This window comes from Akebia trifoliata, chromosome 3 (genome assembly GCF_017979445.1).
Source record: "Akebia trifoliata isolate Shusen 1 chromosome 3, ASM1797944v1, whole genome shotgun sequence".
Classification (NCBI taxonomy): domain Eukaryota; kingdom Viridiplantae; phylum Streptophyta; class Magnoliopsida; order Ranunculales; family Lardizabalaceae; genus Akebia; species Akebia trifoliata.
Genome location: NC_141377.1, coordinates 34,530,048 through 34,544,852, shown reverse-complemented (window position 1 = coordinate 34,544,852; position 14,805 = coordinate 34,530,048). Strand labels below are relative to the sequence as shown.

The 14,805-nt window shown below is 35.7% G+C and overlaps 1 protein-coding gene across 2 annotated transcripts; it reads right to left on the bottom strand.

Annotated features, from left to right (window-relative positions):
• Positions 1-784: 784 nt before the first annotated feature.
• Positions 785-14,515, bottom strand: LOC147406550 (Zinc finger C-x8-C-x5-C-x3-H type family protein). Of its 2 annotated transcripts, none has more exons than XM_086434628.1 (9): positions 14,017-14,515; positions 11,520-11,672; positions 11,271-11,408; positions 10,709-10,867; positions 6,583-6,675; positions 5,926-6,042; positions 3,963-4,037; positions 3,569-3,792; positions 785-2,345 (listed from the first exon to the last, which is right to left on the bottom strand). In XM_086434628.1, exons 1-9 carry the CDS (start codon positions 14,383-14,385, stop codon positions 1,148-1,150), a joined length of 2,526 nt encoding a protein of 841 aa, XP_086290754.1. In that variant the 5' UTR covers positions 14,386-14,515; the 3' UTR covers positions 785-1,147. The 2 variants fall into 2 exon arrangements, with proteins under 2 accessions (XP_086290754.1, XP_086290756.1); XM_086434630.1 differs by having other exon boundaries at positions 3,569-3,789.
• Positions 14,516-14,805: the final 290 nt, after the last annotated feature.

Below are 14,805 nucleotides of genomic sequence, written 5' to 3'. Positions count from 1 at the left end.
TAAAATGGAAGAATTATTGTTACAGGAGCATTTTGGAAAAAATATTAAACTCGAGAGCATCAAAGAAAAATGACCGGGCATGCTATATTTTTAAAAAGTTTACCAAAGTCTCTTGAGAGATACCATGGACTATTTTTTAAAATAGTCTGCAAAAAGCTTTTGAGACATTATTTGATAAACACTTAATATCCTTTTAAGCTAAAATATTGCATCGTTTTAGCTTGAAAATCATTTAAAAAAAATAAAATTTTGAAAAATCTCTCATAATGTTTTCAAACTGATGGCATACCCTCCTTGACCTTTCTTCTCTTTTCGACCTGAAAAATGGCCTCAATGCCAATGGACATGTCATCAATTTTAGATCAATAAGGGATAATGTCAACTAAAGGATATGCTTCAAAACTTTCAATGATGCTTAAAAATGTATTTTAAATATTCCATCAAATAATACTTTAAAAAATCTTAATAAGGACAATATTCTAAAAGTGGACCTTTTGATAAATTTTCTAAAAATATGTTAGTAGATGACATCATTTTTTTTTAACCTAAGAAAGATTTTAAACCTTGCCCACAAGATTCATCGTCCTTAAGAAAATAGATTAGTCTTTCACCCTGTCTGTACACAGCTGACGTGGCAAAGGCAAAGAACCATATATCCTTTTCTTCGGGATACACAAGGAAAACGATCGGCGATTCTGTGCCCTTGCCATATCAACCAAGTACAGATCAAGTGAAAATTTTCAAGTCAGAAATTCATTAGCAAATGGATTATAAGAATGTCAACTTTCAAAAATATATAAGTGGATATTTTATTATTTTTATTACTTGTTCTTCTAAAATAAACTCTTGATAATACCATATGTTCATATCTAGAAAAGTTCTCCAAACAGAGGATATCTTTCTAACCATCCTTATACCACTTTACGGCATAGATTCTTTCTGCTTACTATCAAAAAGTTATTCCAACTTAATTAGCACGAAACAAAAACATTATAAAAAATAATAATAATAAATAAAAATAAAAAATAAAAATAAAAGAACAAAAAGAACCGACAAAGAAATTTGAAATATGTGGGTCTAAAAACCTGAAAGAAGTAAGGATCATATAACGCACTGTTTTGACTTTTGAAAAACTGAGGGAGAAGCTTTATGATTCATGGCTGCTACAATGTCTCTCCCTCTTCGAACTGTCTGAGCGTTCAACAGGTGAGTGGCTCCTTAACCGCTTCCCAGAAGCCTTCTTCAGTTTTATATTATCGGCACTCAGAATACTAGTTTCATCGTCTTCTATGTTCCCCATGTTCTCATACTTCTTTTTCTTGCAATGTACTTTCCTTTTACTGCCACTCCCATGTTTCTTGGATTGCCAAATATTCTCAGGATTCACAACCTTGTCACTAGATTCTTCATAATCACAGTCTGATTTTACTTTAGGTTCTCCGGAAGAAAAACTATCATCGTTGACCTCCTTGTTTGGTAATTTATTTTTCTTGTGATCATGAGATCTCCACTTCCCATTAGAAATTGGCTCCTCACCAGAAGAATCTCTCTCTTCTCGGTTTCTTGAATGTGACTTACGGATACGTGTCGATGTCATTTCTTTGTAGTGTGCACTGGAGCTTTGATCATGTGAATTGTATCTCCCATCATATAGTTCTTGATCATCAAAATTATAATTCCTTCTGGATCTTTTGTTTTCATCTGAGAAAGTTGTTCCTGTTTCCCATCTATCACACTTGTCGATTTTTCCATCATAGTTGGATCCTGAATTAGTTTTATGCCGTTTATGTCTGCCATCATCCCATCTAGGACTGTCAGAATCGTAATTCTCGTCTAATTTCATATGCTCGTCAAGAAAATCTGCCTCCATCTGTCTTGTTGAGATATCCCTTCTGCTTGACTGGTTTTTGCTTTCAAATCTATGACGCTTCGAATACTTTCTGCTGGAATCATGACCACCTAATCTTTCTCTCTCTTCGTATCTTTCACACTCATCGCTACTGTATTTATCTTTAAGATTTCTGTGATTATCGGGTATATCTTCTACCTTCCTTTGGCGACTTGAGCATCTCCGTGAATGGCTTTTGTGTTTGTCTCTGTCCCTGGCATCAGACCCATGATCACTGGCTTGATTTTTCCCATCATATTGACCATTTTCTGAGTCCGAATTCTCTTGGTATCGTTTGTGCTCATCAAGAGAGCTTCTCTTCTTGCTACTCATATTTGAGCGTATCTGCCTGCTTGAGCGGCTACTCCATTGGCTTCTGTTTTCATCAGAGTAATCTCCACCAAAACTACCATCCAAGCAGTCATCATCCTTGGATCTATATCTTCTTGAGTAGTACCTACATACAAATCAAGAATAACTGTGAGGACCACCACCACCACCACCACCAACAACAACAATGCGGCAACGATAACGACGACAACAACAGAGAGTGAAATTAGGAGGTAAAAAAAAAAGCCCTACTAGTTGGCACAAATTAAAGAAAGGAAACCAAATACTTAAAATCAAGTTAAATGTATTAATGGCACACAAGTCAAAGCCTTGGTAAAAGACGAAGAGATTAAGAAAAGGTGGTAGGGGTATATCCAGAAAATATTAAATGAATACCAATACAAGGATTTGGGGTAGGAGACACATGGGAGATTAGAGGGCACATGTACTTCCATGGAACAAGGGTATCAAAAGTGAAAGTGTAGAGAAATTTTAAGATAAGTAGGGCTTTCCCATATGGTATTCCAATAGAAATATGAAAATGGACGGGAAAAAGTGAATTTTCTTGGCTAACTAAATTGTTCAATAATATTTTAAAAACTACAAAAAAAAAAGATGTCAAATGAATGAAAAATAAGAATTCTGGTACATACAAAATTGCAAGGAAAATTCTATAAGATAATAGTAAGACCATCTATGCTTTATGGAGCTGAATATCGAGTGATCAAGAAGCATCATGTATTCATGTTATAGATTGAACTTAGCAAAGATAGATAAGAATGCTGAGATAGATGAGTGGAAAGACAAAAAAATAAAATTAAAAACAAACGCATTCTAGAAAATGTAGGAGTAACTCCAATATACAATAACCGAAGAGAAAGTCGGTTGAGATGTTTGGGAACGTTCAACAAAAAGGACTAAGAGGAAGACCCAAAAGATTATAGATTGATCTAGTGAAAGTGGATATGAACACATTTTCAATAACATAAGATGTGGATCTAGACAGAATTGAATGGAAGAACGCGATTCATTTCAGCCACCCCCCAGTATTTAGGATAAGGCTTCAACGATGATGATGATTTATTATTATATTTAATTATTTATCTATTTTAAAAAATCATGCCCATAAGGCTTACACTTTACATCTTGAGGAGTAAGTCTCAAGGTTTGGCTAATGAAATACCTCGCTTCAAGCCTTAGCATTGGATGGAAAATGCAATGTTTTACCAGTGAACAGGAAATATAGGGTGTACTTGTTGATTAAGATGTTCATTCTTTTTGTTAGTATGCTCAAATTCCCAAGGCAGAAAATTCAGTTTTTTCCATATGGTGATGTAATTACGAGCTTACCCATCATTCGCTGTTATCTTCTTTCTAGAATTCCTCGGCTGTCTCCGACCCTCTTGACCCATGTGTTGGTCATATCCATGTTCATCTGAAGTGCCAAACAAAGCAGCCATCTTTTTCAACCAGTATTTAGGGGGCGGATTATCGCAATCAGCCCATTCATAATCCCCACCAGGATTGCGGAAGCAATGGATGAAGTTGCAGGCTGTTCCACGAGAACAAGTCTGCTAAAGAAATATGTCAGATCAGAAAAAGATTGTCCACAAGAACAATACTAGATCCTAAAAGGACTGATAAAAATCAAAGCCCAAATCTTTTCAGATCGTTTCAATTATTTTGCATTCTCTTGTGTCAAAATAAGCAGCATGAAAAATAGAAAAAATGTAAATGTTTTTACCTTGAGTCTCGACTTCATGTACTCCCCACATATTGCAACCTTCCATCTGGTCACACCAACAAACTCGCATGTTATCTGTCAACAACCCGTGCATATGTCACCACCCAGAATAATAGTGGTATATATCAGATCAAGGGTCACCACAAAGCTTGAAAAGCTAATGCACTAGAGAGAATTTGAAACACACACATGTATACATATCTGTTTCATGCATATGCGTATGCCTCATGGAGATGAATGCAATACAGCACATGAAACTACCAGCAAATACGAATGATAGAAGCTAAAACTGTACACTTTTGAGGCCCTAATCAATGGGGATTGCACTTTCCTTTGCATGAGACATGCAAGTAGGATAATTGGAAGAACGCGGTAATGTGAGAGTGCTGTAACCATCAACCAGTTAGTTATCACTCACAGAGGACCATAAGAAATGTAGGATAGCCAATAACATAAGTGATTAGCACTAGGTACAACATTGTGGTAGATCAACTTGATTTTCCAGAAAAAAGACACATTGGATGATCCACTTGATCATCAGAAGATCATTGCGCTCGAGTGATGTGGAAAACCAAACAGCTGTTCTAGTTTGCCAATGTATTGCCTTCTAAAACGAGAATATATATCCATGGATTTTTTTTTAGGGAACCTTCACTTTTGCCTTAATTCAACTCTATTTTTCCTTTTGCCTTAATTCAACTCTATTTTTCCTTGATATTCAATTAAGGCAAGACTAATCATGCTTTATGGAGTTGAATGTTAAGCAAACATGTTCATGAATGAACGATACAGAAATGAGGATGTTGAGATGGAATAGTAACTAGGAAACCAAAAATAGAAAATGAGCTTATTTGAAGGAACTAAGAAATGGCCCCTAGAGACAAAATAAAGGGAAGTGGATTGAAATGGTTTGGGAATTTACAACAAAAGACAGATAACAGCACAGTGAGCAGCTTTTTTGGTTCAAATAACAGGCTCCAATAAGGAAAGAGCAAAGCTAAAATCATGTGAATGGAGGCAAGGTTCATCTCAAGGCAATGTTTCAGACATTAGAAAAACCAAGATGGTTTGAGCGGAACATTCTGAGCCATTCTGAAAAACCCCAAGCCAATCTATTCCCAAACTATTCAATGTTTTAGGGTCAATATTTCACACTGGTCCCCAACCAGAACATATCGAAATAGAATGAACTTTGACCCATAAATGAAGGTGGTAAGAAAAGATGTTCAAACAAGTGCCTTAACAGAAGGATATGGCTCAAAATAAAGTTGGAACGGCAAAACAGAGTTCATATAGCTGGCTCAATGTTAGGGACGAGGCATAAGATGATAAAGATGACTTAAGGCTAGCTATACAATTTTACACAAGTTTTCTCACTTTTACCATTTAATGGTGTGCTTTGGAGGATTAAAATGCTCGCCACCCAGTAATCCATAGTTTACCAAGACTGCTAAATCCCAAGACCTCACACAACAAACATCACGAAATTAGACAAGTAGGTGTTTGCAAATTCTCCCTATGTGTACACATCTATGTTGTTTTCAAATTAAGGGCATGAGTATGACTGCACTTCCTTATGCAGCAGTCCTTGTGTATGTGTGCTTGCAAGATTCATTCCAACTGAGAGAATTTTACAGCGCTTAAAATTTACAAATTCTTTCACGGCATAATCTAAAAGACCCAAATGGAGGCATTCCAGATCAGAAAACTTTCACAATCATGAAATCAGGCTAAGTCCGAGCCCAAGCTCTTGAATTCCTTAATCTTGAGCCAAAGATCATAAGCCAAGGCCAACTTCAGTAAAACTCAGCTCAATTAAGCTGTGGTGGAGCATATGGATTTTGAGCTAAATAATTTATCATGTAGAAGCAATAGCTTACTTGAAATTTAGTGAAACTTTCCAGTTATTAACATTTCCTTAAAACAAGAAAAAAGCTAGCTAAATGGAAAAGAAATGCAATACCTGTTTGCCAGCAAAATAGCGACCATTTATATAATGATAAGCAAGAACGGCTGATTCCAAAGACTTATAATGCACATACACATTCCCACGCAAATGATATGAACCATTTTTACACACCTGGACAGAAAAACATCATTCATAAACTGTGAAAAATGAGAAGCACTTATCTACGTGTGCATCGATAAAAATTTAGAAGGAAAAAAAATCATCTATGAGATCTTTAAGTTGTAAATTCACTATTACAAATGGCTCCAGGATTTTAAACCCCACTTTCTTTGAAGGGTAAAGACACTTTTAATATTAGTTTTTCCCTTAACCAAATGACTTGAGAAAGGGCACAAAATCTTTCAAACTTCACCAGAATAGGATCGAATGGTATTTCAGTTCGCTCAGAAATCAGTGGAATAAACATGTTTGTGAGAGCTTAGGGTCCATACTTTGTAAGCATAAGAACATTTTACATCAGCCTTACAAAGATAATGAATAGATGTCAGTAATTTCTTTAATTATCAATGATTTAATTCACACTTTAGTATGGGAAAATTCTCATTTTTTGGAAGCTGGACACTGTTTAACAGGCAAAAGATATTAATTTCCTAGAAAGGATATTTTGATTACATTTCCAAATAAAGTAATGTACTTAATACAGAAAGCAACCTTGAAATTCACAATTTCCCCAAACTTTAAGAATTCTGTATGTACATCCTCATAAAACTCTTCGTAGCAGCATTCAATCTCTTCATCTGTATGCTGAAATTTCAAATAAACCAAGAAGAGTTTATCAGGTTTGAAATACATGCAAGATTTTTTTTTATTTTTTTAAATATATGCAATTTAAAGAAACATCCAGCAGAATAACTGATCTGAATGCTACAATTTGCTATATGCATATATAGATCAGCCTAAATGCCTCCAGGAAATTATCATTCCAACAGATAAAATGTGACAACAGCAAATGCCAACACAAATACTTCTAAAGTTCCAAGAATATCCATTCATGCAGCACTAATAAGTCAACTACGCATCCCTCAGTTGATTCATGTCTAAATACACAATAACTTGTCTTTATTAGAGATTCATAAATAAAAAAATAGTCTTTAGCCACTAGTTTAAACACTTCCTAGTTTGGGAAAATAAACATATCATCTAGAAGCAGAGAATGACCAATACAAACTAATAGAGACCTAGATATAAGATGCACAGTAATAAGGCATATATTGATATAACATATCACGTTCTCACGAAGATTAGGAATATCTTCATGAATATTCCAAAAAGTCGTAGGATTAGACTACTTTCCATCAGTTAAAGTTTACTTCTAGTTAGGATTTTTATATTTTATGCTCTACATAGATTCTTGTAATCTCATCAAGCAATCAATGGATTTTCGTCAGTTAATATGGTATTAAAACCTTTGATTGTCTGAGATAAAGCCCTAAGATCTTTAAGTCCTCTTTTACGGGTAGCATCATCGCTGCCAGCTTCGCATAAACTTCCTTGTTTTCATTATTCTGATCCACAAGCCATCATCAACCTCTCTTGATTGTTTTAGTTATAGCTATTAAGATCATCGATGGAAAAGATCGACATGTCATGAAGTTGTTGCATCATCCATGCCTGGAAGTCAGGGCCTATTGCTCAATAAAAAGTCATCTCAACCAAAGTTATCAAGTTCACTCCTACAAATAATGAGTAGAAGCAACTGCTTAAGAAACAATTTTCCACCAACATCCCAGCATGTTAAAAGAGCGGAATCCAAACTGACAGAGAACGACGGTTTTTCCATGCAAGCGAGAAAGATGGCCCCAAAAGTTGCAATCTTGCAACTAGCCAGGAACCTTTGTACCTAAAGAAATCAGCTTTAGTGTTTTTCATGTTCGAACCCTTTGTATCAATTGAGTAGAACTTATGAACCATATACCATATAAATGTTTGGTGGACCAACTTGAAAAACATTTAGTCAAGTGCAACTATAAGTACATAATCAACGGCAAAGAGAGTGGCTCCATTAGATCACCTCAAAGACAAATAATGAGTCCTTACACGATGAGAAATGAATAATTAGTAGACCGACAAGTTTTCCAATAAATGAAATAATGAATGAGTATGGAAGAGATGATGATGTGGAGATGTATGGTTGTTAAGAATAGGAAAGGTAAAATCAGAAATCAGTAAGAATAATCCCAATAGAAGATAAATGAAGGAAAGTCAACTAAGATGGTAAAAGCATGTACAACGAAGACCAATGACTGCACTAATGAGAAGGGTGCTTCTGGTGCAAGTCAAAAGTTCTTAAAATGGAGAGAAGAAAACTAATGCTATCAGCTTGCTCACTTGACAGGAAAATATATATTCGTGTAAGGAAATGCCTGATAGGAAATCTATGCATGTGCTGGAGTATAAAATCAGTATTTAGAACTTGCAAAGTTGTGGATGTGATAATTCTAGAAAGTCTTGCCTCGGTGTCACGGTCCTGTAGGTTTGACAGTGAAGGAAGAGAGCAGGGCACGGGCACTAGTCGTGGCCCAACTAATGCAAGCCTTGAGTGCCTTACCTGACATGATGCCTTGCTGCTCCAACAGCAGGCATGAATGCTAGCTATGTTGAGGGCGCCCTGCACCACACCCACAACAATGTCCTTGGGCAGTAGTCCAAGTATCTCAAGGCAACACAAGCCCTTCAATCTTCACCACTCCCTCAACTTACAAGCACATGAGTTGCCTAGCATAGTAGCCTAGCGAGGGTCGAGTGTTGCCTTGTAACGAGTCCATGTACAAGACACATTGCCTTGTAAGTTGCAATCAGATTAATAAAAGTTGCCTTTGGGCATTTGCCCCTTTCAAGTGTGCCTTTGTGTGTGTGGTAACAGAACATTCACCAGCATACAAAAAGCATTGATTGCAATGAAAAGATGACTGCTTACATAGGTCTGTGCTAATATCAGCAAACTGTATTGCAAAAATCATAAGCCTTAATGTCAGGTACATTAACCTATATACGATGGATTTACAATCCTAGAGCTTGAATTTTGCATTTGAAGTACTCAGATTATGTTTCCCACACTAGTCATTGTATATAAATGATAAGTCCATACTCCAACAGGTTCTTTTTATTATTAGTGCCATATAAAAACATGTTAACATTATATATATATATAATAGCATGCCCATCACGCCCTCAATTAACATGCTATCTGTCACCTGCAAGTTCAGGCCTTTGGGTGTAATAGCCGCCACAGAAGAACACCTCCATCACCCCCAGCATACAGACAATTTCCAACAAACTACTAATCGTTAAGGAGCTAAAATTCATACATGTGTCAACTCATGCAGATAAAAAATATATATAAAATATTTCTAGAAAAGCAAGCCCTGCCAAAATGGAGATCCTAAACTCATAAGAGAATAATGAATGTATAACAGGACAAAATAACCAACAAAAAATTGTTGGAATGAAAATTGACATAGAAATATGGAATAGATACTAACTTATAGTGACAAAAAAGTTAAGATAGATGGATAATTTGAACTTGCTAGGATAATCTGTCAAGAACTTTACTAGCAATCTTTCTCAAGTTAAAGACAGTAGAGATAACATAGGATACAGAACTGCTATAGAACTTTTATCCCCGTCCCCAAACAAGGCCAAATCCTTGAATCTCCATCAAAATGAAGCTTGAGAGGAATTTCTGATGTGAATTGAGTCAAAGAACAGCATAAAGTATTTGCGATAACATAAAAGCATAGATATCACATTTGAATACTAGGAAATAGACACAATACCATATCAATTATAATTTATGAAAGACAAGAAAGCACAGAAAAGACCAAGCATGAACTTCTTGTATAATGAGTTCAAAACAATATTACAATGTAACTCAATTTATAGGAATACAGCAAGCAGTATTTGCAATAACATAGTATCCCTGCTATAAAATTTGAATGATAGGAAATGGACTCGACACCAAATCAATTATACAATGAATGACAAGATGAAGAGGGGATGAAACATGAACTTCTTCTATCATAAGAGTTCAAAATAATATCACGTGACTCAATTTCGAGGAATTATAAATAAATGTGTCAAGATAGTGGTGAATCTGTGAACCACCTCCTGCACTGTAACCTGATTGGGGAAGTGGGGGTCATTTTCTTCCACCAATATAGAATATGATGGTCCATGCCGGGTCCAGTCTCCGAGGTGTTCTATAGTTGCTTTTCTCAGCTTTCTCCTCCTAAGGGCTGTTGCTTTGGAAACCTCTCCCCTACACCACATTTTGGGGCATTTGGAAGGAAAGAAGCAGAATGGTGGCAAGGGAAATAAGCAAGAAAAATGACTCCCAAGACTATGGTCAATTGTTCATCAGTCATCACTTCATAAAAGGTATAACAAAATGAAATAAATCTATAGACGACAAAAAAGAAGAGTGGCAAGAGCACTACCAAGAAAAAATGACTCCCAAGCTATGATGAATTGGTCATCAGTCATTGCTTTCATAAAAGGTGAAACAATATGAAATAAATCAATAGATGATGAAAAATATAATCAGCACAAGAGCACTAGCAAGATAGATGATTCCCAAGTCTATAGTCAATTGGTTATCACTTTCATGAAAGGTGTACCAATGAGACAATAATAAAGAAGTGCTGCAATGTAGATATCTGCTATGGAGACAATTATAACAATAATCTGAGAGTCTTTCAGATAATGAAATGCACTGTACTACCAAGAGTCCAAGAGTGATTAGCAGGATACAACCACATGAAAACATTATGATACAGACCTCCAGCTGCTCATCTTGCTCCGAGGCAAGGCCAGGTCCATTGTACATGTTCTTGATAAGCAATGTGCATGATTTATCAGGGTACAAATGGACTCTGCTGCAACGTGATCCAAAACGGCAGGCTCCAGTTTTAATATGAAAAGGGCAGTGAGCTTTATCCTGTGAAAAGAATAGTAAAGAGATACAAGTTAGGAAACATGAGACGGTTAAAAAAGAAGAAGCATTCATTCAAGCCTATATGCATGTTGAGGTTACCCAGTTGTCATGAGGATGTTTGGAAACATGGGCCTGAGTCAGAGTGGCCATGCTGATGTTAGATTTTTTTTTTATAGAAAATTAAGTCTAGCCCTTTTTTCGCTATCAAGAAATTGAGCAGGAAAACATGGCCCACAAAGTGGGCCTTGCATATTTACCAAACATGGCTCGAAGGTTATGATTTGGATGTATGTTTATTACCCCCACTAGCCACATTTCCAAACAGCCTCAAGAACACATTGTGTTCCCTATGTGACAAAGGAAATATTGATTTCTCAAAAAGTTAGAAAAAGTTCATGATGGATACCTGTTCAGTTCCAAAATTTGGGGTTTGTTGAGAAACACTTTCAAACACCTGTTGAGAAGAAACAGATGATGTATTCTTGTAAGAAGTAAAAGCTTCTGACTGTGGAGGTAGAGGGTTTGATGTAGGTCTGTCAGCATCCTGCTTTGCAACCAATAATCTTTTAGAGTTATGGAAGACGTCTTCAGGACATAACTTTTTTAAACAAGAAGGATAACAAACAAAGATATTATGATCAGAGTACCGCAATACCTCATTGCAAGGTTGCTGATCAGCATGTCCTTTAGGAACCCTGACCCTTTTTTTCTTGACAATTATCTCATTTCCTTGCCAGATAATTTCTGCAGGGCCTTCTTCTACATAGTCCCATGCATCTTCTTCATTCAACTCATTGTCGTTTTCAATCTGAAAGAGGTTTTAGAGAAAAATGATACAAAACACTTTATACGTGATTATGAACACTGAACACATAAAAAAGATGTCACCAAAAACTTAATATGAATGCTTCCATCCACAAATCTCTCTGATTTTTATTATTTAATTACCAACAATAATAAGGAAACAGGTTTGTGCCAGTCCTCCGCATTAGTGAGAAATGAGGAAATTGCATACAACTATCATTGGATTAGGAATTTCTGGAAGATTAGAGTCTGTTCGATCACAGATTCACAGACGTGCCTTCTCCACCTTACCCCTTGGATTCAGTTAGGTGACAAGAACGAAATGGATCAGTGGTTATCTCTCTAACTCCTCAGCATTCTTGATGCCTAAGGCACCCATAATATATGATATATATTAATCAATCTCTTGCGATAAAATAAAATAAAAGCAGAAGTATAGTACTAGGATTGATGGAATGTTGGAAATTGACATGCGTCCAACACGGGTATGTCACCCTTAGAAGAGTACATGCACATAGCTAAGTGATCACTTGGTTTATTAGCCCCAAGAGAGAATTAAACCAGTTGAGCTACGTCTAAGACTCATACTCATCCAAAGCCAAATGAAGGGAGGATGGAGAAGATATATCATGTTGCTTTATCAAAAATCCAATACATGAGATATTATCATATGCTTTATTTTCTTTCTTCTTTCCTTTTTTTCTTTTTTTCTTTTTTTCCTTGGAGGCCTATAGGTGTCCTCCACTACTTCCATTATTAGTAAATGTATTCAAGCTCGCTCTTCACATCCAAATTTAAGATGCAATTTATGCACCAATGCAGATAATAACATATAAAACTTTGTATGTTTTGGTGTCTTGTGAGTAATGTGTACCTACCATAAAAGAAATCTGTAATAAAAATATGAGAAAATGTATATGAATGTCCAAAAACAATTGTCCCATAGGCACTTTAGGCCTTGATTCTTCGTAAACAATCAAACGGGTTTTTGTTACCCGGCCAAACCCAACCTTGTCTACCTAAAACCAAAATTAAAAAATGTAGATAGATAGATAGATAGATAGATAATGTTATATGAATAATCCTCAACAACTAAGACAACTGACTAAAAATGAATAAGGTCTTCAACCCGTCAAGAAGATCAAGATCACATTATTTCAATAAGCTTTTCTATGGGACAAAAGAATTTAAACAGACTACCCTAATTTGTCAACCATTAGGCTGAGAATGTCTAAGATTTTCCAACAATCATTTAAACAAGATAAATCTTCTCTTCACACAGTTTTCTTGCATTGAAAGCATTGAACCTAATTCTTTTGAACTTATTGAAAGGTAGAGCCCATTGAAACGATGCTACCTAAATGTCACTATTCGCTTATGGTTCTCTCCAATGAGCAATTTTTTCCTCAAATATGCACCTGTCTCTTTCTTTCCAAAGGTGATCTTAGGAGAAAGGTTTGAGCATGTGAATGCATGATATATTGTAACCCTGGAGTGAGCATTGGCCTTTATGTTGGGTCCTACATGGGACAAAATTTGAATAAAAGAGTGTGGCCACAGTCATATTACCTAAAATTGGTTTCACTTTCTCCAACAAATTGATTGTTACAATAAAACTAATTTTCTTTTTCCAATTTTGAACCTTTTTCAATAATTGATTTTCATTGACTTAGAGAAAACATACAACAAATTACCTAGAGAGCTAATGTAGTGGGTATTGAAAGGAAAACAAAAAGTAGTCCCGAATGGATACGTTGACATAATTAAGCACATGTATGCAGGCTATGACTATTGTGAGAACAAATGGAAAGGTAACAAATGAGTTCCCAGTTACAATTAGCCTACGTCAAGGATATACTTTGAATCTGTGTTTGTTTGTTCTGACTTCTAATTATAGATAAAGTAACTACTCGTATTCAAGAACACGTACCTTCGTGAAGAAATTTGCGGATGATGTAGTATAAGTTGATAAGCTTAGAAACGAAATCAACACAAAACTAAAACTATATTAAAAAAAAATGTTAAGAGTCCAAGGTTCTTAGGATAAGTAGAACCAATACCAAGTATGTGGAGTGTAAATTTAGCACTAACACCCATGAAGAGGAATGGTCAATTAAAATTGATAGTCTAGAAATACCTCGAAACAACCAATTTCGTTTTCTTTTATCAATTATAAGTAAGGAAGGAGAGACTGAGGAATATGTTGCCCCATAGAATCATAAAGTACTATATATATCAAAAACATACCAATCAAACTAAAATGAAAATTTTATAAGACAGTAATGACATCATGTATAAACCGATCAACTATACTTCATGTACAGAGAGAGAGAGAGAGAGAATCGAACCTGCTTTTGATGCAATTCTTCTTCTAGAAGCTTCCTTTGAGATTCCTCTTCAGCCATTTTAGTAACTTTTTCGATCCAAAGCTTCTCGCGTTCTTCGAATTCCTTTCTCTGCCTTTCCATGATCTCGGCCTCTTCTTGATCCTTCAATCTGAGTCTTTGCTGCTCTTCTGGATCGTTGGATCGAGCTTCTTCTTCTTCATGTTGCTTCAATGCCATCTCCTTTCGCATCTGCTTTCTCTTCAGTTTCTTTGCCATTTTTCTCTTCTCTTTTCTACACAAACCTGAAATTTCAAGGGTTTCCATTATTTTCGAAGATTCTTTGTCTTCTTCTTCATCAAGAACTTCTTCTGTTGTGGTGATCTCTGACATTTTTTATTTTTATTTTCGAAAATCAACTGAGATTCGCAGAAATCCAGCACTGAAATGGAACAATATTTGAAAAAACAGAGGTCTCTTCGTCTCTGAAATTGGTGATAGGTGTCCGAGTTTAGCGGAAACCCAATTTATTCGTGGGTTCGATTCGATCGATGGTTTTAAAACTCGGTAACTTTGGTTCGTTTCGTCTAGCGCAGTAGCGCTAGCCCACCAACGTACTGAGTTGACTCGACCGGTCCAAGACGAGTCAAATTATTTATATCGTTTTAAAACTATTTGTTAATGTTTGTTTATATTTAAGTACTTATCCTTTCTTATTATAATGTGGGTTAGTACATAGCAGTCCCAAAAACCTTTTTCTTACAAATAAAAATGTAGAATTTGAAAGACTCGACTTTTCATTTACTTGATCGA

Bases quoted from the DNA above. Each gene is read 5' to 3' on its own strand.
- LOC147406550 (XM_086434628.1), bottom strand. From the start codon at position 14,385: ATGTCAGAGATCACCACAACAGAAGAAGTTCTTGATGAAGAAGAAGAC. The intron at 11,409-11,519 runs GTATTGCGGTAC...GTTGCAAAGCAG, and splicing joins ATCAGCAACCTTGCAATGAG to GATGCTGACAGACCTACATC. The intron at 6,676-10,708 runs GTCTGTATCATA...TTGAAATTTCAG, and splicing joins AGCAAGATGAGCAGCTGGAG to CATACAGATGAAGAGATTGA.